The 21690-nt window shown below is 46.5% G+C and overlaps 2 protein-coding genes across 2 annotated transcripts; both read right to left on the reverse strand.

Annotated features, from left to right (window-relative positions):
- Positions 1-232: 232 nt before the first annotated feature.
- LOC112854015 (keratin, type I cuticular Ha3-II) lies at positions 233-6877 on the reverse strand. Its single transcript, XM_086687292.1, has 7 exons — positions 6447-6877; positions 4343-4425; positions 3210-3366; positions 2037-2198; positions 1817-1942; positions 1472-1692; positions 233-707 (listed from the first exon to the last, which is right to left on the reverse strand). The coding sequence occupies exons 1-7, from the start codon at positions 6792-6794 to the stop codon at positions 581-583; spliced, it is 1224 nt and encodes a 407-aa protein (XP_086543418.1). The 5' UTR covers positions 6795-6877; the 3' UTR covers positions 233-580.
- A 6964-nt stretch (positions 6878-13841) lies between these two features.
- Positions 13842-17648, reverse strand: KRT34 (keratin 34). The gene is made up of 7 exons (XM_025917584.2): positions 17232-17648; positions 17048-17130; positions 16375-16531; positions 15335-15496; positions 15115-15240; positions 14770-14990; positions 13842-14307 (listed from the first exon to the last, which is right to left on the reverse strand). Exons 1-7 carry the CDS (start codon positions 17577-17579, stop codon positions 14223-14225), a joined length of 1182 nt encoding a protein of 393 aa, XP_025773369.2. The 5' UTR covers positions 17580-17648; the 3' UTR covers positions 13842-14222.
- Positions 17649-21690: the final 4042 nt, after the last annotated feature.

Genomic DNA, 21690 nt, shown 5'->3' on the forward strand with positions numbered 1-21690 from the left:
ATATACACCATATTCAGGTGAATCCTGTTGACTTAGTGGTCCTACTGGTTTCCAGCTGGCCCAAGCGGACGCTGGGCTCACTGCACCTAATGAATGTTAATTAATGGTGATGAAGCCCTTTGGGGAGAGGATTAATGACACAGTCCTCCTGTGCTTTCAAGTGGTTTTATAAGAAGCACGTACACACAGAGTGAACACTTTGGAAAGAATGAATACAAATGAGAACCATCACTGCTTTGCAAGAGGAAAGTTTATTAGATTTACAAAGGGATTCGGGGAACTGCAAGGAAGGTCAAAGCAACAGAGAGAACCACAACACACGTCGTATGACACCTTCACAGCCCAGACCTGGCAGACCATCAGGTCACAGCATGACTACAAGAGAGCAGCCTTGAATGATGAGGGTCAGGTGGGCTGGGCTCAGTGCCGGGCCACACCTGGGCGCTTGCTCTCCTTCCAGATCGTGATTTATAGGGATGCCTGGGGCTGGCTCCTGTGGCTGATGCTCGTCAGAGAAGCAGGGCTGGCCCATCGATGGCCCCTCTGTCTTCATGCAATCCTCTTGCTGGCCCCTGGATATCTAGCACCCAAAGGTGTTGCAGGGCCCACAGCGGGAGCGTGGGCCACACGGGGCGCAGGGATTGGTGACGCAGGGCCCGATGGGCTTGTCACACGCATTGGTCGTGGCGCAGGGGTTGCAGGGAAGCCTGGGAGACAGAATTAATAGCTCATCAGCATGAGAGGGATCATTTTTAAAAAGGAGGGAGGTCAACCCAAGGAGACAGAAAAAGCAGAAGCCATTCTCCGACATCTTAGGAAGCCAAGCCTTGTTCAGACTGTTCTTCTACAAAGCTCTGAGACAGTGTCAGAGAAGAGCAAAGAAGACTGAGGGTGGGATTCCAGCCCTCATTCTATAACCCTGGAGCTATGGGGAAGTCCCTTCACCCCTCTGAGCCTCAGTCTCCCTGCCTGTAAGATGGGATTGGTAATACCTACCACACAGAATGTGTTCATGAAAACACTGTGTCATGCTCATATGTGAGTTGGCTATACTGTCCCCACTCCGCCTGCCTCGGATGACTCCAACAAGGATCAATGAAATAGTGGATTTGAAAGTGTGGTTTAAATCTGAAAGCGCTGCTCAAATACATGTGATGGTTGTTGAGTTTTGTTTTCCCTTTTGCTGTGACAGGCCAGCCGTGAAGGTAGAAGGCTTTATTCACCCATCAGCCTCCAAAAGCTCACCAGCTGGAGAAAACAGTCAAGTCTCCTGAGTATCTTTTGGAAAAGAAAATACCTTTCGGCCAGGCAATGACAACAAAAAATTCCCTCTACGGTACACTATTGTAACAGAAACCTCTGATCTCTACAGACATGCTGGCCTCTGAAACTTAACCCGAAAAGTCTCTGTTTTGTCCTTGAGTAGAACCATACATGTGCCTTGCAGGGATGATGTCTGCTGGCCACTCACTTGCAGTCCTCGCTCTCCAGCAGGCCCCGGTACGTGTTGATCTCGCACTCCAGCCGGGCCTTGACGTCCAGCAGCACCTGGTACTCCTGGTTCTGCCGCTCCAGGTCACAGCGGATCTCGGCCAGCTGGGACTCCACGTTGGTGATCATGCACTGCACCTGGCCCAGCTGGGCGCTGTAGCGCGCCTCGGTCTCCGTCAGCGTGTTCTCCAGGGAGTCCCTCTGTGAGGGGAACATACGGAATGTCACAGAGCCGCTTCTCAGGGGGCGACTCCGTGGCATTCCAGAGAAGTCACGGGCTTCACCAGGTGAGGAGAGGGTGGGCAGCACCCCGAGCGACACCCACCAGGTTGTGCTGGGCCTGCAGCTCGATCTCCAGGGCGTTGACCGTGCGTCTCAGCTCGATGATCTCCGCCTGGCAGGACTGCAGCTGCTCCGCACTGGACACCACTTGCTTGTTCAGCTCCTCGGTCTGAAACAGCACAGGGGACGAGACAGGGTGAGACCCTGCCTCAAGGGCCGCGAGGGGCCGAGGGGCCCGGGCGGCCGCGTGCCGAGATGCCCACCTGGGTGGTGAACCATTCCTCCACGTCCCTGCGGTTGGTCTCCACCAGGGCCTCATATTGGCTCCTGGTCTCGTTGAGCACGCGGTTCAGGTCCACGGTGGGGGCCGCGTCCACCTCCACGTTGAGGCGGTCTCCGATCTGGCAGCGCAGGGTGTTGACTTCCTGAAGGAGAAGGGAGAGGAATGAACTCAGGAAAAAAAGTCTGTCAATAAACTCTCTTTGAGCAAGTTCAATATGATGGGAAGAAGATTGCAATGAATTTAGGAAATATGAGTTGAGGCCCAGTTGATGTAGAACCAGCTGAGTTACTTCTGTGTGATACAGGCCTCTTACCTGAGTGTCTCCTCATCTGCATGATGAGGCTGCTTGAAAAAGTGATTGCTAATGCTTCTTCCCAATCCAGGATTCTATCATTTCTTTCTGATTTTCCCTTTGCTCAGTGATAAGCCTGGTATGGTAACTGGTTTATAATTATTGTTACTTCAATACAGAGAAACCAGGCATAACTCCTCCCATTTATTTCCTGGTCTTCTGCCATTATATAGTGTATACATAGTTTCCTCTTCTACGTTAGCCAACTTGACAATACATTATATTTTAAAAAATCTAATGTTTGATAGATGCATCTGACATCCTCTATTACATTCAACCATGAGGTCTGAATCACCCATTATTTCAGTTCCTTCATCTCTCATTTTTCCCATTCATCCACCCACCCATCCATTCACCCACCCACTCATCCATCCATCCACCCCTCCATCCATCCACCCCCCCCATCCATCCACCCATCCATCCATCCATCCACCCACTGGGTTCTAGTATCTAGGTGACATATAACATAAGGGAGTTTGCTGTCTTCTTCCAGTCTTAGTCCTTCATTTGTCACCTTCAAAAGCTAATAGAACTTGTCAAACAGTAGAAAGTACTTTAAATATCTTTGTGTGGACTTTTGGCTGTATATCTGGCCCCAAGGGAAAATAAGTCAGCTGACCACATTCTTTTAGTAAAAGAGGTAAGCTTATGAGCCAGTCCCTGAAAATTCCCCCAAGAGGGTTTTGAGCAAGCAGCAAACTGTTGTGTTAGTTCTGAGGCGCTTAGTAAAGACCGACCTTATCCTGCTCGGGGGAGGTATGGAGTGCTCCATTTGGGATGATGGGGGTGGGACTCCCTCACCTGCTCATGGTTCTGCTTGAGGCTCAGCAGCTCCTCCTTCAGGGACTCCACCTGGGCCTCCAGATCGGACTTGCACAGAGTCAGCTCATCCAGGATCCTGCGCAGGCCGTTGATGTCTGACTCCACCAGCTGCCTCAAGCCCATCTCCGTCTCATACCTGCACACATGCCAAAAGGTCAAAGGGAGTAAAAAAAAAAAAAAAAAAAAAAAAAAAAGACTTTTTTCCAGGGCTTTACTTGGCTGGCCCAGTGGAATTAATTACATTTTGCAAGTTTTTGAATTTCTAAAAAGTTTTTTGGAAGGGAAAAACATGCTACCATGCTGAATGAAAAAAAGACTTATTTCTTCCCTGAGACCCACAGGGAAGGTATTGGTTGGGGGCCTATGTACAGTCTTAATCTGATATTAACTGCATTTGTTCTAAGAACCCCCATGTACAGGCTGCTATGGATTAGGCCTTGTCTTCTTGCCTCTTTCAGTGAGTTGGTGAACTTCATAAGCCTGTTATATAGATTGTCTTACCATCCTTTCCAACCACCTTGAAAGCAAACTGATGTAATGAAAGCATTGAATTAGAAATCAGAACCATGGATAGATTCCTTAATGTCTCTGAGCCTGGACTTCTTCATCTATACAATGGAAACCAAACTAACACTTCACAGGTTGGTCCAAAGATGTAGAAATGGCATAATAATTACAATTACATTGTAAGCTATAAAGTCCCTTAAACATGCAAAGGATTCTTATGATTGTAAAGATCACACCTAGAAAAAAGTCATTCGCTAAAATGGATTTTGCTTCCTATGTTTGTGATTTAGTAACTTTTTTCTGACGGGCTGATAGTGGTGAACCTACACTAAGAAACAGGTGTGAAATTCACTTTTAACCTGGGCCCACATATTAAGTTGAAAAAGAGAATGGGTGGGTGGTTTCTTGCACTCCTTAAAAGGAGGCTTAAAATGCAACATTCTTGCATTCAGTGAGGAAACTGACATTTAACCTGGCTAACCCAATGCAAGAATCCTCCCAGTGTCACCCCAGACATCTGCTTGCTCGCACCCAGGACAGAGTTCATCAGGTCATAAGTCAGCCTGTGTGTTACTAGAGTGCTCTGATCCTCAGAAAAACCTTACTTGGTTCTGAAGTCATCCGCAGCCAGTTTGGCATTATCAATCTGCACCACCAGCCTGGCGTTCTCAGACTTGCTGCACAGGATCTGGGGACAGGATTCATTATGAAATGAGTTATACTGAGAAGGAACGCCTGTGCCTTAAAGTGAAAAGCTTTTTTTTTTTTTTCCAAGCACACATTCTCTCCAAATAGCTTTGAGTCTTTTCAGATTTTCAGTTTGGGAATAAAAGGAAGATGAACCAATTAATAGCACTGTTCATTTCAAAACTAAAACAGTCAAGGGGAAATGTGCCCTTAGTCATTAATTCTTCCTCTCCTTGGTCTGCCTCTGGCTTCTTGCAGGAATTGAGCAGACTGGGTAATGAGCCTCACTTAGGGTGACCTGTGTCCCAGTTTGCTTAGAAATAGGGGGTTCTTGGGGCGCCTGGGTGGCTCAGTGGGTTAGGTGTCCGACTTCGGGTCAGGTCATGATCTCGCAGTTCGTGAGTTCGAGCCCCACGTCAGGCTCTGCGCTGATGCCTCGGAGCCTGGAGCCTGCTTAGGATTCTGTGTCTCCCTTTCTCTCTGCCCTTCCCCTGCTCATGCTCTGTCTCTGTCTCTAAAAAATAAATAAATGTAAAGGAAGGAAGGAAGGAAGGAAGGAAGGAAGAAAGAAAGAAAGAAAGAAAGAAAGAAAGAAAGAAAGAAAGAAAGAAAGAAAGAAAGAAATAGGGGGCTCTTGGAAGGCTAAGCCCAGAAGAATCCCAGCCAAACCAGGACAGGGTGGTTTTCCTACCCTTACAGCCCTTTACTCCAGCCCTGCTGACCTCTTTCCATTCCCCTTCATATTACCCTTTTCCATGCTTTTGTACAAAGCTCTCTCTATCTGGAATGCCCTGGAATGTCCTTGCCCACCCAGCAAGACCCCTTGAATGACCCACATTCCCCCTCCACCCCGCCCCCAGCTCCCACAGGGGGTCACATCCCCCGTGCATGCCCACAGTACTTTGCACGTAGCCAGTTACACTTCTCACCATGTGTTTCCATGTCTGTCTCCCCTATTAGACTGTGAGCTCCTGAAGGAAAGAGACTAGACTATCTTACTCTGAACTTTATCCCCCACTCAAGCACTGTGCCTTGTGTTCAGTAAATATGGGCAAATGAATACATGATCTTCAAATTGCATGGCCCCTTTTCTGGCATTCACTTTGCCAGCACTACTGAGCAGTGATCAGTCAATCTCCTTGGAGAATCAAAGGCTTGTGCCACTGGATATAAACTATTCATCCATCAAAGCCTACTCAGATATTCCTCTTGTGGGAAGCCCTCCCTGACCTACAGCGTGTATTGTCTCTCTCTCTCTATGCTGACTCTATACTTATCCCCACTTCTGCTCCTGCATTTCTGACCCTGAATTCTCACATGCATGCTTGCTCTAGTGGATGGTACAGGGCCTGTGTATATTAGTGAGGCTTATGGGGCCAACAGCTCTTTTGCTTTGCTATGGACGTAGTCTCTTGCTACAGCTTTGAAAGGCTTTAAATATTTGAGGATCTACTCAGGAAATTCCTAGCTGAACTAATTCAGGTGCATGCTTTTTTAAGCCTACAGGCCTATAGGCCTAAAAACAAGACCAGGATATCATAATAGAACTAAAAAATCAGATGCTCTGGTTTTAGGTAAGAAACATCTTACCTGTCTGATGCCTTATCCTGCCCCAGTCTGCATCCTTCCTATAGAGCTTCCCAAACAGATTTCCTAAGATGTCCTACCTAAGCCAATGAAGTCAATGTCTTTATTGGTGTAGCTTTGAATAGCCTTAGATCCATTAAGAAGTTGGTGCGTTAAGTTTAAATAAATAGTTAACCTGGGGCACCTGGGTGGCTCAGCTGGTTGAGCTTCCGACTTGGGCTCAGGTCAGGATCTCACGGCTTGTGAGTTCGAGCCCCGCGTCGGGCTCTGTGCTGACAGCTCAGAGCCTGGAGCCTGCTTCAGATTCTGTGTCTCCCTCTCTCGCTGCCCCTCCCCACTCACACTCTGTATCTCTGTCTCTCTCACACAAATAAAAACACATTCAAAAAAATTAAACAGTGAACTAAGTCGGAAGTGTGGTGCCCACCCCCTCACCTTCTGCTGGAGCTCCTCGATGGTCCGGAAATAGGACTGGTAGCTGGGGCACACGAAGGGCACCTGCTGCTGGCACCACTCCCGGATCCTGGTCTCCAGCTCCGCGTTCTCCCGCTCCAGCTGGCGCACCTTCTCCAGGTAGCTGGCCAGGCGGTCGTTCAGGAACTGCATGGTCTCCTTCTCGCTGCCATTGAAGGAGCCCTCGCAGAACCAGCCACAGTTGCCCACGTTGGCGGGGATGTTGCAGGCCCCGGGCAGGGTACAGGTGTGGCAGCTGGGGGGCACACAGGGCCGGGAGCAGCAGGTGGAGCGGCAGCTCAGGTTGGGAAGGCAGAAGTTGTAAGGCATGGTGCTGGAGGGCTTTTCAGCAGAGCTCTGAAGGTCAGTTCCAAAGGCTGATTCCTCTCTCTGGTGTAAGCCCTGGTCCTGTCCAGAGCTTTATATTCTGTCAGCAGTGGGTGTGGTGACCACATGCAGCATTACCCACCTTTTACCTTATTTACCCATTTTTCCACTTGTTATTTAGCTACCTCACACGAGTCCTTCACCTCATAAAACATTTTACTCTGGCTTCCTGCTAAGTCAGGACTCCTCGCCAATTATGCTGGTTGGTTAAGTAAGACCTTCAAAGTGACCAACCCATGACCTTGTCAACAGCAGCGCTTATTCATAGGGTTTTGAGTTAGAGTGACAGCTGTCCCCTGTCCCCCAGAGATGGAGGCACTTCTGTGCCTCTTTCTCCTAAAGGAGGAAACATTTGTGCCTCATCCAGCTCCCATTCAGTGAGGGCTCTGTGAGGAAAGCCACTTAAGGAAGCCTGCCTGGAAACTGGACTGTTCAGTAGGGAATCCTGGAAGCTGAGATCAGAGCAGACCTGTGAGCCCATCCTGTTCAACAGCCCTTTGCCCTTGCATGCGGACCAGTTGGAGGCAATCTCTGCTCTCCTTAGAGGGGCTGCAGGAAGCCCCTCCATCCACCACCAGACTCCATTTCTACTGTTACTCGGTGGTCAGCAACGTTAAGGAAATAAACAACTTGGGAGTACCCACCCTGCATGAAGAATGTATTGTGTGCTTACACACAACAGGAGTGTTATCAGAATGGCACCGGATTCCTGAGGACCACTGTTCGATGCACCTCATATGCATTATTTCCTTCCGGCCTCACAAAACCCTGCAGGGTTTGTAGAGGAGGACCCCAAGCCTCTGAGAGGTTGCCTATGGTCCCAGGGCTCCCACACTGTAAGCCAGCATTCAACCCCAAACCTCTCTGACTCCAACAGCCACGCTCTCTCCATCACACCAACTGTCTCTTCCAGTCTCCTCACTACTGACTTGCAATAATGCGCAAGTGGATTGAGTTCAGTGAAGCTGAATCACTACCAGGCACTATCCCCTCCTACATTAGAGTGGGCCAAGAAACAAAAGCCTGTTCTCCATCAAAGAACCAAAGGTCCTTTCCATTCTAATGGAAGGAAGTCTGCTAAATGAGAAAGTGTAATACCTGCTAAAAGCTTGAAAAAAAAAAAAAAAAGAAACCTTTGGTTGATTTGACAGAGAAACATCTGAGCCCAGTTCTCCAAAGGATGTGATCCTGAAAAACCACCATGCCATGACATGCTTAGTAGCATCTTTGACCATCAATATATTTCTGCCCCGGTGCTATTCCAGATGGAGATATGAACTATGAGGATTTTACGTTTCATCTATCAGCACTCAAAATAGGACAGAGACACCTTAAAGCAATTCCTTCTGGAAGCTATGTGCTCATTCCTCCTGTATAGCCACCGCTCACATCACCTCTTCTACAAAGCTGACCTCACACTCTGGGACACTTTCTTTTGGTTAGCCTCATTGAAGACAAATCTTCATCTTCTGAGAGTGTGTCTCTTTTTGAAACTCGCCGGATATCATTTGGAACCAAGCCTAGTAAGTGGATAAGCAATGGAATTTGGTAGCATCTTTAATGGGTCAGAAACACATTGGGACTGTAAAATAATAATGTACTTTTTCTTGGGTGATTCTGAAAGTCATTGCCAACATGAAGCTTCAGATCTGCTCCCATAAAGGGCAGCGAATTTGGAGTAAGTGTGCAGTCTCCCAGAAGGTAATGCTTTGAAGACACTGACATCCTTACCCACGTTCACAATCCACACCTCTCTGCCTCTCCTGCCTGAATCTCTACATTTAGAGAGAGATTGGACGGGCGTGGTAGTTTAAAATCAGTACCAATAACATAAAGCAAATAGCTTTCATCAGATTCATCAGCTTTTCTGTTTCGCTCCTTCATTTATTTCCCAACCTTCCAAAGAGGAAAACCGAGACAATGGCACTTTTTTAAAGAATAGGAGAGATGCTGTATTCTGGATTGATAAATATGTCCGCAGGGATTCCTAAACCATGATGGCAGCTTCTGCCTCAGAACAAAATGACCCAGAGATAAGTACCCTGTATCTTCAAAAGTGGAGGGCAGAGTTTAGAAAACATGACTACTCCCACCTGTTGAGCAAAAATAACCATGATTGCTGCATAGCTACATGGTAATTAGATTATAATAGCTGAGAGGACTTGGGTTTATTTAGAAAAGAGCCAAGTTTTATCTCCCAAGATTCTGGAAGGCAGTTGTTTTTTATTTATTCCACTTACTGTGTGCTTGAATCCTTCCCTTTACATAAGCAATGTCATTGTCTCTAGTTAATGACTCTTCAATAAACATGATGAGCAGATCAAATCCTAACAAACAAAAAAGTTTTAGACCTGCCTGTGTAATTGTGGCAGACGCCACGGTAAGGCTTCTGGTCTCCAGATGTGAGAAAATTGCACTTGAGGTTAAAAGATACTATTTATTATGGAAGCCAAGACTATATCCGTGGGAGAGATCACATGCCAACCCACCGGTGGCACTCAACCACAGAGTGGACTCAGGGCAGATCTACTGAGACCATCCTCCCATGGCAGAACTTTAAAGGTATTAGGAAGCCTCCCTCCTCCTTCCCAAACCCATCTTCTCTGATGGCCAGGTACTGGCACTTGAAATTCTCACCACGAGAAATATAAATTGCATTATTTGGGAAATGCAAAATAACATACTGGGCCACTTACAGATAAATTCTATTTTAATGTAGACAAATGGCAAGAAGAAACCAGGAGTGCCATCGCTGGGCACACATAGACCAAGATACTGGTGTTTGCCTAAGAGATGAAGAGTTATTCACTGGAAAATCCGAAAAGCAGAAACACTGTTCATTACCAACCCTAGCCCACCCTGCTGGGCCAGCCCCAGTTAGAGCTGCTTGTAAGAACAAGATATAGGGCTTCCATAGACTATTCCATAAAAGTGTCTATTGCCAGTTTATTGACCACTCAGTCTTACCACATTGAAGGGAGCAATTGTCATGGTGATCCAGGAATTAAACCAACAGGTTTGGCTTTGGGAAGATGTTCAAACAAGATTTGCAATGAGGAACAAGTAGAGGAGGATATGCAGAATGAGCTAGGTCAATGGTAATATGGGCTGATCAAAATGTACCCCGAAATAGGATTCAGAGCCCATCACTCAAATCCTCTCCAGAACTGCTGTTCTGTCCCTTACACTCAGTCTTCGACTCTCAGTGGGAATGGAGTTTGGAGGTCTTTAAGGGACCAAGCCACATCATAAAAATGCAAAGCTCATCAGTATGTTTTTAACTCTATCCAGCCTAGAATAGAGAAGTCAAGAAGAATGTGAAAAAAAATCCAAGACAATATAACTTAATGGTCCTAATCTGCGAAAGCTGGATTCAGGAACCACTCAGAGAAGGAATGAACACCTGTTTATGTGACTGCTCTGCATATCAAAGGGAAGAGCAGGTGCTAAAACATTTTGAGAGTTCCACAGAGGGGGCACCTGGGTGGCTCATTCAGTTAAGCCTCTAACTTCGGCTCAGGTCATGATCATGGGTTTGAGCCCATGTTGTGTCAGGCTCAGCACTGACTGCTCAGAGCCTGGAGCCTGTACAGATTTTGTCTCTCTCTCTCTCTCTCTCTCTCTCTCTCTGCTCCTCCCCCACTTGTTCTCTCTCTCCCCTCCCCATCTTTTTCTCTCTCTCTCAAAAATAAATACTTAAAAGAGTACACAGAAGGGGCGCCTGGGTGGCACAGTCGGTTAAGCGTCCGACTTCAGCCAGGTCACGATCTCGTGCTCCGGGAGTTCGAGCCCCGCGTCAGGCTCTGGGCTGATGGCTCAGAGCCTGGAGCCTGTTTCCGATTCTGTGTCTCCCTCTCTCTCTGCCCCTCCCCCGTTCATGCTCTGTCTCTCTCTGTCCCAAAAAAAAATAAATAAACGTTAAAAAAAAAATTAAAAAAAAAAAAGAGTACACAGAAGATAAACCAAAGTAAGCTTCATGTTTAGTATGAATACATTGTGTTGAACGTTTGTGTTAAGTTCACTATTAAGTTGGTAACTTGAAACAGATGTGAAAGTCACTGAACTATGACTTCTTTCCTCAGCAACCTATAGACCCTGCTCTCTCTATGGTCACCAGTGATCTCCCTATTACTATGTCCACTGACTTGTCTGAATTCTCCTCTTTCTCTCCCTTCAAGAGAGACAATATCTTCACCTAATTGAAGCCTAGTGTAAACCATAGAATACTGTAAGTGGAATAAATAAGGAACCATAACACTAATGAGGATTCATGAGAAGGATGCCATTGACCATTCCCTCATCAAAACCCCAATTTCTTTTGACTTCTTTTTAAAAAATTTTTTAATGTGTATTTATTTTTTGAAAGAGAGAGATGGAATGTGAGCAGGGGGTGGTGGGGGGCAGAGAGAGAGGGAGACACAGAATCTGAAGCAGGGTCCAGGCTCTGAGCTGTCAGTACAGAGCCCAATTAAGGGCTCAACTCATGAACTGTGAGACCATGACCTAAGCTGAAGTCAGACGCTTAACCAACTGAGCCATCCAGGCACCCCTTTTTTGACTTCTGTGTTGCTTCAGCTTCCCACTCCCAACTGCTTTTAACCAGATATCACCTCTCTCCTTGGGGACTGGGCCACATCAAGAAGGAACCTCACGTCAGGGATTTTGGAGAGCCTGAGGCCACTCTGTCATTTCTACCAGTGGTTCCCAAGGTTGTCCATAGTGTAACATCATCCCCTTGACAGTCTTAACAACTCCTATGGTTCTAACTGATCATCTCTGTTTAGGTAACTCTCCGACGTCTCTCCCAAATCCAGTCATTCTCTTCCAGCTTTCTCCACTGGAGCCCCACTGGTGTTTCATTTTCTCAGGCTCAAAAAATGTCTCTCATGTTGACCCAAAGCAGGTATTCAATCAGTACTAGTTTCCTTCCTTCCCTTTCCATTGTTCCTCTACCCCCAATTTGCTTCCACATCCCAGGCTGTGCCTCTGAAATCCACCCCACCCTTGGCTCCCCAACCACCACCCCCATCTCAGTCCTGTTGTCTCTCACCAGCCTCCCAATGATTCTTCCTTCTTTTCCAGCCAATCTCACCAACTTCTAGGACTCATCACAACCCGCCTTATACATAGCTCTCGATAGATCATATCCCAAACTTCCTTACAAATAAATCTCACAGATAACCATGAAAAGCACTGCCAGATATGGTGCTCCATGACTACTTTTCAGTTTCATCATCAGCCACTATATATATGCTTTGCTCCAGTTAGAAATTGGTCTGCCAAGCTCTAGACACATTTCCTGCTTCCTCTTCTCCTTACCAGGCAACGTTCATGTTTGGGAAAACTTTCCCTCTTGTCAGACCTGCATATACTCATCTGTCCAAACATACCCCATCAAACTTTGTTTCAGAATTATGCTAATATCATACAGTAATCGTTGATTGAAGTTGGAACAAGGGAAGTATATTAAGTTTTAATAACCTTCTCATGAATCCTCATTAGTGTTACTGTTCCTTTATTCCACGTACAGTATTCTGTGGTTTACACTGGGCTATAACTGGGTGATGATACTGTCTCTCTTGAAGGATAGGCAGACAGTATTTATATGAACAGAATATTTGGGTTTTCAAAGCTCTGATTGAGCGCTACTTCCTCTCTCTTTTTACCACTCTCTCACACTTAAACTATAGAAATAATTCCTGAAATCATATAGTTTTTCTCTCACAGGTCAGAAATGTATCACTCTTTACTTACACCTTTCTTGGGCCACATGGATGTTTGTCTGCATAAGGGTTGTCTCTTTGTCTTGTCCATTCTAGACTGTGAACATGCTGTGGGCCAGGACCAGGGCTCATTTATTTGTGTATTCTCAGTGCTCCACATGGAGCATACACAACAGATGGTTGGTTGCAGTTGTGTAGGTTAGATAGGGTCAAATCGAATGAAGACTTGACACAGTGACCAAGAGAATTGAGAGCTCTAATAATTCAGATATGAATCACGTGGGAGGTAGGGTTCATGTCTGTTGGGGGAGACAATGAGCACTGGTCTTTCTTGAAATTATAAGAAATAAAATGATACAGAAGTTACAGAAGAACATTGTAGATAGGAGAGAAGACCAAGAGGAAAGAGGGAACTTGAAAAGAGGGGGAGGTGGGGAGATGCGCTTACCTGCATTTAAAGGGTCTTTAGATCACGAAGTGTTGGGTGTAACAAGTGGCTAACAAGAGGAACCAGTTTGATGAAGATGAGTTTCAGTCCAATTAAATGCGATGTGGCAGCCTAGTATCAAGTGAAACTGTCCTATGGGCAACTAAAGACCTGGGACTTGAACTAAAATGAGAGCAAGATTCGGAGTTGTCAGCATAGAGGTGCTAGTTCTTCCTGAACAGGGATGGAGGAGAAAAAAACACAGCTGAGGATCTAGGCATTTCCTCCAATTGGGACAGAAAGGAGAAGACAGGCTAATCAGGAGCTGGAAAATGGGTAGCAGGAGATATAACGAGAGAACCCAGAGTGTGCTGGTTTATGGAAATCGTTGAAGGCACGTCTTCAGGGAAAGGCAGGTAATCTACAGTGGGGATGCAGGTACAGTTGACAGGTTGAAAGGAGAGGGTAGCTGCTCTTTGAGCAGTTTCTACAGAAGCTGGTCTTTAGGCAGTTTATGAGAAAGGGGAACAGAAAATCAACCCCTGAATGATGAGGATGACCGTGGGAAATAGCAGTCAGATCTGGGGAGAACTCAGTATTGCCAAGGACCCTGCAGCCAAGGAAAGAGGGGCATGAGTGTTGGAGGCCAGGTTTCCTTCATGGTCGCCCCTTGGCAGGAGCTTCCCAGGAGAACAGTCCCTCCCCCCTCCAGCAGTATTTACCAGTGGAGCACGATGGCTGGGGTTAGTCATTTAACCCATTTCATCCTAACAAAGGGACGTTTTTATGAAATAGCCACAACAGGTACTTTACAGTGCATAAATATGAATGAGAAACACATTTACTATGCCAGAGAAATGAAGTTTATTGGGAAGTAAATGAAGTAGCTTCCTTGCATTCCAGAGAATACCAAAGAAGCAAGAAAAACAGGAAACACAATACATACAGGAAATGCCCTAAAAGTAATACCTGGAGCTCAGACACCATGGAGGTGGACATCTTCAGAAACAAAGACACTCGAACTTCAACAGAAAGGGATTTCCCAGACATTGGAAGTTAACCATGTGTGCCTTTGCTTGTTGAATCTGGAAGGCATTTTCATGTCTAGAGATATCATATTTGGCATGGCTAGGCTCCAAAGAAGGCAAGACCCGAGGACCTTTCCTTTGCTTGATCAGAGTGGCTTCATTGTTGTCTTCAAAGAGGGTGCAAGTTCTTAAATTAAGAGCAACGCGTTTGAGAGGCACCACAGGACCCGCAGGAATTGCCACAAGCGTTGGTGGTAGCACATGGGTTGCAGGGAAGCCTGGGAGGACACAGAGGTTTAGAGCGGATTGGGGATGGTTGTGGAGAGAGCCCTAAGGTGCCTAATGAGACAACCCATGAATTCTCAGTGGTTGGAGATAGTTGGAATCAAATTTGATTGCCATCGAATCCTTCTCCCCATCCCAGAATGCCATGTGCTGAGGTGGAAATTGTCCTTTTGAAAAATGTTACGCTCTTGAGCTCTCCTGAAAACAATACACGCTGCCTTACCCAACAGTTATTGTTGCAACAATCTGTCCACCACCACTTGTCTATCATTAGCTCCCTGATGCAGGGGATGTATGCCCTTCACCTCTGACCTTCCTTTTCTGCTTAACTGTCACATCATGGACTCTATACATGCACGTTGTTCTGTGAGTTGAAAACGTGGCCGCCATGTGTATGCTCACAATATCTTGTAGTCCCACCACATGTCCTCCAGAGTTCTTTGCCTCGCACTCACTTGCAATCCTCGCTCTCCAGCAGGCCCCGGTACGTGTTGATCTCGCACTCCAGCCGGGCCTTGACGTCCAGCAGCACCTGGTACTCCTGGTTCTGCCGCTCCAGGTCACAGCGGATCTCGGCCAGCTGGGACTCCACGTTGGTGATCATGCACTGCACCTGGCCCAGCTGGGCGCTGTAGCGCGCCTCGGTCTCCGTCAGCGTGTTCTCCAGGGAGTCCCTCTGTGAGGGGAACATACGGAATGTCACAGAGCCGCTTCTCAGGGGGCGACTCCGTGGCATTCCAGAGAAGTCACAGGCTTCACCAGGTGAGGAGACGGTGGGCAACACCCCGAGCGACACCCACCAGGTTGTGCTGGGCCTGCAGCTCGATCTCCAGGGCGTTGACCGTGCGTCTCAGCTCGATGATCTCCGCCTGGCAGGACTGCAGCTGCTCCGCGCTGGACACCACTTGCTTGTTCAGCTCCTCGGTCTGAAACAGCACAGGGGATGAGACAGGGTGAGACCCTGCCTCAAGGGCCGCGAGGGGCCGAGGGGCCCGGGCGGCCGCGTGCCGAGATGCCCACCTGGGTGGTGAACCATTCCTCCACGTCCCTGCGGTTGGTCTCCACCAGGGCCTCATATTGGCTCCTGGTCTCGTTGAGCACGCGGTTCAGGTCCACGGTGGGGGCCGCGTCCACCTCCACGTTGAGGCGGTCTCCGATCTGGCAGCGCAGGGTGTTGACTTCCTGAGGGAAGAAGAGGAAGAAATGAACCACAGAAATGGATCTGCTGTATATCTTCCTACTGTAGGAAAGTGAGCACAACCCTGCCAAAAATGTATATTCTGATCATTCCCAAAGACTGACACAGATACGATGTCGGATTAGACCCAAATAGGGATCACATCAATATATTTCCAAAAAAAACTGAAAAAAGCTCACATTTCCAATAAGACTTAGGTCCAAACTCCCTGGCCTGTGCAAATCCTACCTCATTTCCCAACTCACCCCTATAGGTAATGCATGCCCAGCCATATCAATCCATGTGCCAAACTCTAATATACCTGCTCTTCCACTCTGTGTCTTTGCTCAGTCTCTTCCCCCAGATTGAAACATCCAAGTGTGAAAGCCTCGTTCTTCCCATGACATGTCTCTGAGAACATTCCCTGTCTCCTTCCAGGTAGACTGGACTATTCCCTGCATATGTTGCTCATACTTCTCATATGGAACTACTTTCCTCTGTCCATATTCTACCATCCTTTGTACATAGCCATCTGCCTAGACCACTGGGAGCCCGTTGAAGAGAGAGAACATGTCTTAGTTCTTTTTTTCCTTCCATCTCTACCACCAAATTTAAAAACTAACAGTGAGCAGCAGCGAGCAGGGCTCAATAAATGGATGCCTTTTCTCAGCATCTCCAACACCTGCCCAACCTCACCCAGTTGCTGGAGAATAAGCAACCCACCTCCCTACATGCTATGGGTATAGTATCATCATTCTCTGAAGACTCTTGAGTTCTTCAGAGAAGAGTCCCAGCTCAAGAAGCCTGATGGCACTTGCCTCCTGGTTGCTGATGCTAAAGGCTTGGATCTGAAACCTACTTTTTTTTTTCCTTTTCCTCTCACCTCCTCGTGGTTCTTCTTGAGGCTCAGCAGCTCCTCCCTCAGGGACTCCACCTGGGCCTCCAGGTCAGACTTGCACAGAGTCAGCTCGTCCAGGATCCTGCGCAGGCCGTTGATGTCTGACTCCACCAGCTGCCTCAAGCCCATCTCCGTCTCATACCTGCACACACAGATCAGAAAGGATGAGGCAGGAAAGAAGCCGGTCCCCTGTTCTGTGTCTTGTGTGCATGGACTGGCCTCCATCTCTTTGAGCTGGTACAGTTTTCTTCCCCTTTTCTTCCATGTTTCCCTCAAGCTCTGCACAAATAGATTGGAGAGGCCCCTGACTCACCCTAACACCAGAAGGTCCCCACAAGAACTCATAAGATGGAGTCTCTCATTTTCCTCTCAGTTTTGTTGGTTAATATACCACCACTCCCCATAGAACAGTCTCTGTCAATCTCTGAATTTGGGGATTTAAGAAGGTCTTCCATAGATAGCAATATAGGCTGAAGTGCACACAGCATATGAGTCTGGATCTCTGTTTGAAACCAGTTTTAGATAAAGCCAGGCTTGAGAAGAGAAATCAAAAGGGAAAAATGGCTGCCTCTCCCCTTCCAGGAAATGTTAGTCCCACGGGGCCATGAGAGAGCCATAAGGACCTTAGGGGTCACCTAGCCTAAAAGTCTCAACCTACTTGGTTCTGAAGTCATCAGAGGCCAACTTGGCGTTGTCGATCTGCACCACCAGCCTGGCATTCTCAGACTTGGCACACAGAATCTGAAAACAAGATTCTACTGTGAGGGCCACTTGAACTTGAGAATGTCTTATTGTTCAAAGACAGTCAGCTGCTGCTGTGCCCCCACATGGCACCCCCTCACCTTCTGCTGGAGCTCCTCGATGGTCCGGAAGTAGGACTGGTAGCTGGGGCACACGAAGGGCACCTGCTGCTGGCACCACTCCCGGATCCTGGTCTCCAGCTCCGCGTTCTCCCGCTCCAGCTGGCGCACCTTCTCCAGGTAGCTGGCCAGGCGGTCGTTCAGGAATTGCATGGTCTCCTTCTCGCTGCCATTGAAGGAGCCCTCGCAGAACCAGCCACAGTTGCCCACGTTGGCGGGGATGTTGCAGGCCCCGGGCAGGGTACAGGTGTGGCAGCTGGGGGGCACGCAGGGCCGGGAGCAGCAGGTGGAGCGGCAGCTCAGGTTGGGAAGGCAGCAGTTGTAAGGCATGGTGCAGGGAGAGGTGATGGAGAGCAAGTAAGCTAATCTAGGTGGATGTGGTGAGGTTTGAGTTTCTCCTTCCTCCATGGTCCTTTTATACCCTTAATGGTGGGTGGGGGTTGGCATACAGCATAATTTCCTTTCCTAATGCTTCAGCTAATTTTTTCTCCAAAATATGCTAGTTAGATGCCTGCAAAGAGTCTCCTCAACCCATAAAATTATTCCATTTAGCTTGTGTCACACCAGGTTCCTCATGGGTGCTAGTGGTTGGTGAAATCAGAATTTCATCAGATGGCTTCAAAGGAGACAGAATCATCACAACCCCAAATGTCTCTCTCCATTACTCAGAGGGTAGGACAGCCAGGGACATGGGGTGGAGTTGTTTGGAACTCCTCACCCATGAGGTTATGCCACTAGATTCCCTGGAAAGAGAGTCTGGAGTGAACAGTCTTCCAAGGGGCTCTCTTTTCCCAGTCCTACCCATGGTTCAGTGTTTGGTTCAACTTGACTTCATAGCAGAAATTTGTCCTGTATTAGTTGCAAGAAACCTGGGCCCTACTTATGAGAGTATTAATTGGGGCTGTGGAAATTTATCAATACATGGAGATTGAAAACAATGGAGTGTTCATGGCTAGGAAGTAAAACTGGCTGGATGGGTGGGAATAGCCCTGAAGCAGATATCAGCAAACTAGGGCCCACAGACCAAGTTCTGCCTCCTGCCTTTCTTTCTAAATATAGTTTTATTGGCACAGCCATGTTCATTTATTTAGGTATTGTCTATGGCTGATTTTGTTCTACAATGGCAGAATTGAATAGTTGTAACAGGGACCATATGGTTTGCAAAGCCTAAAATATTTAGTCTCTGGCCCTTTATAGAAAAAGTTTACCAAACTGTACTGAAGCAACAATCTTCCTAAAGATGAGGAGAAGAAATATCTAGAAGGAAAATTATGCCTGGACTAGTCCATAGAGAGAGTTCAAGTGGCAATGTTGAAGCAAACTTCAGACTCAACAAGAATGGAAAAACCAGAATGAGGAGCTCAGAGCTATCTTTGTGTGCATGGTGACCTTATCTCAAAGTCTCTGGATATTTCCCTCTCCTCGTTCCTAGACTTAATCCTCTTTGTGAGAGCATCATACGTCCCTAGAGTTGTGACTCTGCCAACCTGAGATGCTCCCAAAACCAGTCACAACGCCCATGAGAACGCACCTTCACTCTGTCGTCCCTAAGAAGTGGACACCATCCCTGATGAGTGGGTGCCTCTCTATCACCTGTGGGGTCAGATACCCTTGGACCCTTCCAAATTCCTGGGAGTCTCCCTATTGCCCAATAAAGAATCTTAACGAAGTAGCCCTCCTCATCTCACCTTCTGTTCCTTGTCACTCTGTCTGTCCTTTATTCCACACAGAAACAAAATCACGGTTCAGACAGAAGTCCCAAAAAGTTATTTGTGGAACACAATATGAGTCATTTATGAAGGATGTGTCCAGATTTCAAAGGCAGTATCAAGGTAACAGAAAAGCACACACTTGGAGCTAAACCACCTGAGTTCACATTCTTACTGATGAGATGAGCTCCAAGAAGTGAGTTCCCCTTTTTCACTCTTGTTTTCTTCATCACTTAAATTTAAGTAGGAATAATGCTGCCCACCTCATAGTTCTGTTATAAAATTTAAGTAATGTATTGTGTGTGAATATGGTTGGGGGTGAGACCAGTGATTCTTTCTTTAACTTTTATCCTTCCTAGTGTTGGCCAGATGGCCCAGACGTAGAATTTTTTGAAAATTCAATTCTGTTGAGCAGACACATGGGTACATTGCCCAGGCCAATCCAATGGTGATAATACCTCATTCACCTACCTTGCGAACACTAGGGACATAGAACTAAATTCATGAATTAATCAACAAAAATACAAATTTTAACATTGACTTGGTAGCCAGAATAGGAAGTTGGCAGAGGGCACACTGTGCCTACATTCTCTGCTAGGTTACTGATCTTGTGGGTTTGGTTATCTTGTCTGGGGTGGTTTTTGAGAAGACAAGTTCTCTACATGGAGATTGTATTGCCACCAAAGCCTCCTTTCTTGTATTGGCATTGAAATGGGCTCTACTCATTTTCTGAGATTTCCCCAGCCTTGCATTTCTGTGCTAGCATCCATAATAATGATGACAGTGGTTTTGGTGATACTGATGATGTTACCACTTCATGAGTACTTATTCTGTGCCAAACAAGCTAGGTGCTAAGTGTTATGGCACATTTCTTATTTGACCCTCTCAACAACCCTATAATATCGGTCTATAAAATTATTCCCATTTTACGGATAAATTAACAGCTTAGGGAAGGCTCGGAATTTTCCCAAGACACAAATAGTAAGTGGCAGAGTTGGGATTTAAACAATTCATTGTCTAACTCTTGAGCCCAAATACCTAAACACAATGCAAACATTTGGCACAGAAATTTCTCTGATTTTTTAAGGGGAAGAAAATCTTAGATTCCTTTCTTCCCATTGCCCCTCTCTTTATCACTTTTGCTTCTGATTCCCTCTGGGACCCTATTCCCAACCCTTTCCCAACCCCATCAGTCCTCCAAAGCCTTGTCTGCCCAAGCAGCCCTTCCCCTAAGCTACTTTTTATGGTACCCTCTTGAACCAAAACCAAGTTACACTTATTACTTTTCTCCACAGGGAAATGGTTGTCCTTTTGCATTACTGATTGACACATCCAGATTGGAGATTACACTGCCTCTTCTTAGCATCTAAACAAATCAAAATGCACAATGGCAGGACCTAAGGTGATTTAGAATCTGAGAGACAGGCTTTTTGCCTCACCCTGAACTTTTAGCCCTGTAAAAGTTCACCTCTCAGAAGTAAGATCTATTTTCTAAGAATCAAAGAATTCTAAAGCTAGAAAGACCTGAATTTATGGAAAAGAAAACTGAGGTCCAAATGGTGAGGCAGGAAAGTAATGAGTATCAATATGTCATTTCCTCATCGGGTAGTCTACTAGAACCCTTCACGTATGGTATTCTACCCTCACCCCAAACTATGAATGCTTCAATGCCATTATTGTCACCATATATCAGAGATAAGTAATCTGAAAAGAAGTGAACTTGTTCAAAATGATACAAATAAGTAGACTTGAGTCTGCTGGGCCCTCACTGTGAGGTAGAGAGATGAGACACTGGCCAGGGTGTGACAAAACACGAGAACTAGAAGAAAACAAAGAGGTGAGCTCATGAATTCCAATGCCAGCTCTGAGCATGGATGGCAAGACACACCTAGGCTTCCTGCATATTGCTTTGCTTCTTAGTAAACTGGAGGTTAAAAAGTGACAAATCCCACAAGCTTGTGATGAGGCGTGCCTCCTGGAAGTAATGAAATGGGCTTTTACAGAGAAAAATGCTATGCGTTCCTGGACCATCCTGCTCTTCCTGCAGACACTGACAGTAGCCTCAGGCCTCAAAGAACTCAGTGAATGACTTTGACCTCAGATATAAGGATGCAAAAAAGTACCTTAGCTTACCCATAGCAAATACAAAATTTTCAAGGAAACAGGAAAAGAACCAGCAAAAATATTCAGGACACAAGCTTGGAGTTGGGTCAAGTCTCTGAAGATGATATTCCCAGTGGGCTAAGAGTTCAGACCAGGACAGCCAAGAGCCAATAAAACAGGTCACCAAAGAGCACTGGGCATGCCAAATGAGAAGGGCCTTGGGGCCCATCAGAAGATGGGTCTGGAGACAAAGAGCATCAGATAATGCTGAATAGAGCACGTACACCAGGTGCAGAGCTAGGTGGGGGACTTAAAGAAAGAAACAATGGTGTGAAAGACAATAGGATGGTATACAAATTCTACCGTTGGGCAGGAAACAACAACAACAAAAATGACTAGGTTCTCTATTCTTAAGAAGCTTGTCTATGTGTTAAGTCATCAATAATCAAAATAATAACTCTGATAAAAATGTCTGACTTGCAAAGTGTTTCCATGAACACAATCTTCCATGATCCTCTTGGCAAGTGTATAAAGCAGGTAGAGAAGAGATTGTTACCTCCACTTTAAGGAAACTGAGGCTCAGAGAAGCTACGTGTCTCGTCCAAGGACACGGAGTAGATGAGAGGATA

The sequence above is a fragment of the Puma concolor genome, chromosome E1 (genome assembly GCF_028749965.1).
Source record: "Puma concolor isolate L17-30 chromosome E1, mPumCon1.1.hap2, whole genome shotgun sequence".
NCBI lineage: Eukaryota > Metazoa > Chordata > Mammalia > Carnivora > Felidae > Puma > Puma concolor.

What these genes read in the sequence shown, in the direction of transcription:
- LOC112854015 (XM_086687292.1), bottom strand. Translation starts at nt 6,794, where the DNA reads ATGCCTTACAACTTCTGCCTTCCCAACCTGAGCTGCCGCTCCACCTGC. An exon ending in AGGAATGGTTCACCACCCAG is followed by an intron (nt 1,943 to 2,036) that starts GTGGGCATCTCG and finishes GTGCTGTTTCAG; the next exon opens with ACCGAGGAGCTGAACAAGCA. An exon ending in TGCAGGCCCAGCACAACCTG is followed by an intron (nt 1,693 to 1,816) that starts GTGGGTGTCGCT and finishes TTCCCCTCACAG; the next exon opens with AGGGACTCCCTGGAGAACAC.
- KRT34 (XM_025917584.2), bottom strand. Translation starts at nt 17,579, where the DNA reads ATGCCTTACAACTGCTGCCTTCCCAACCTGAGCTGCCGCTCCACCTGC. An exon ending in TCGAGGAGCTCCAGCAGAAG is followed by an intron (nt 17,131 to 17,231) that starts GTGAGGGGGTGC and finishes TCTTGTTTTCAG; the next exon opens with ATTCTGTGTGCCAAGTCTGA. An exon ending in TCAAGAAGAACCACGAGGAG is followed by an intron (nt 15,497 to 16,374) that starts GTGAGAGGAAAA and finishes TTCTTCCCTCAG; the next exon opens with GAAGTCAACACCCTGCGCTG.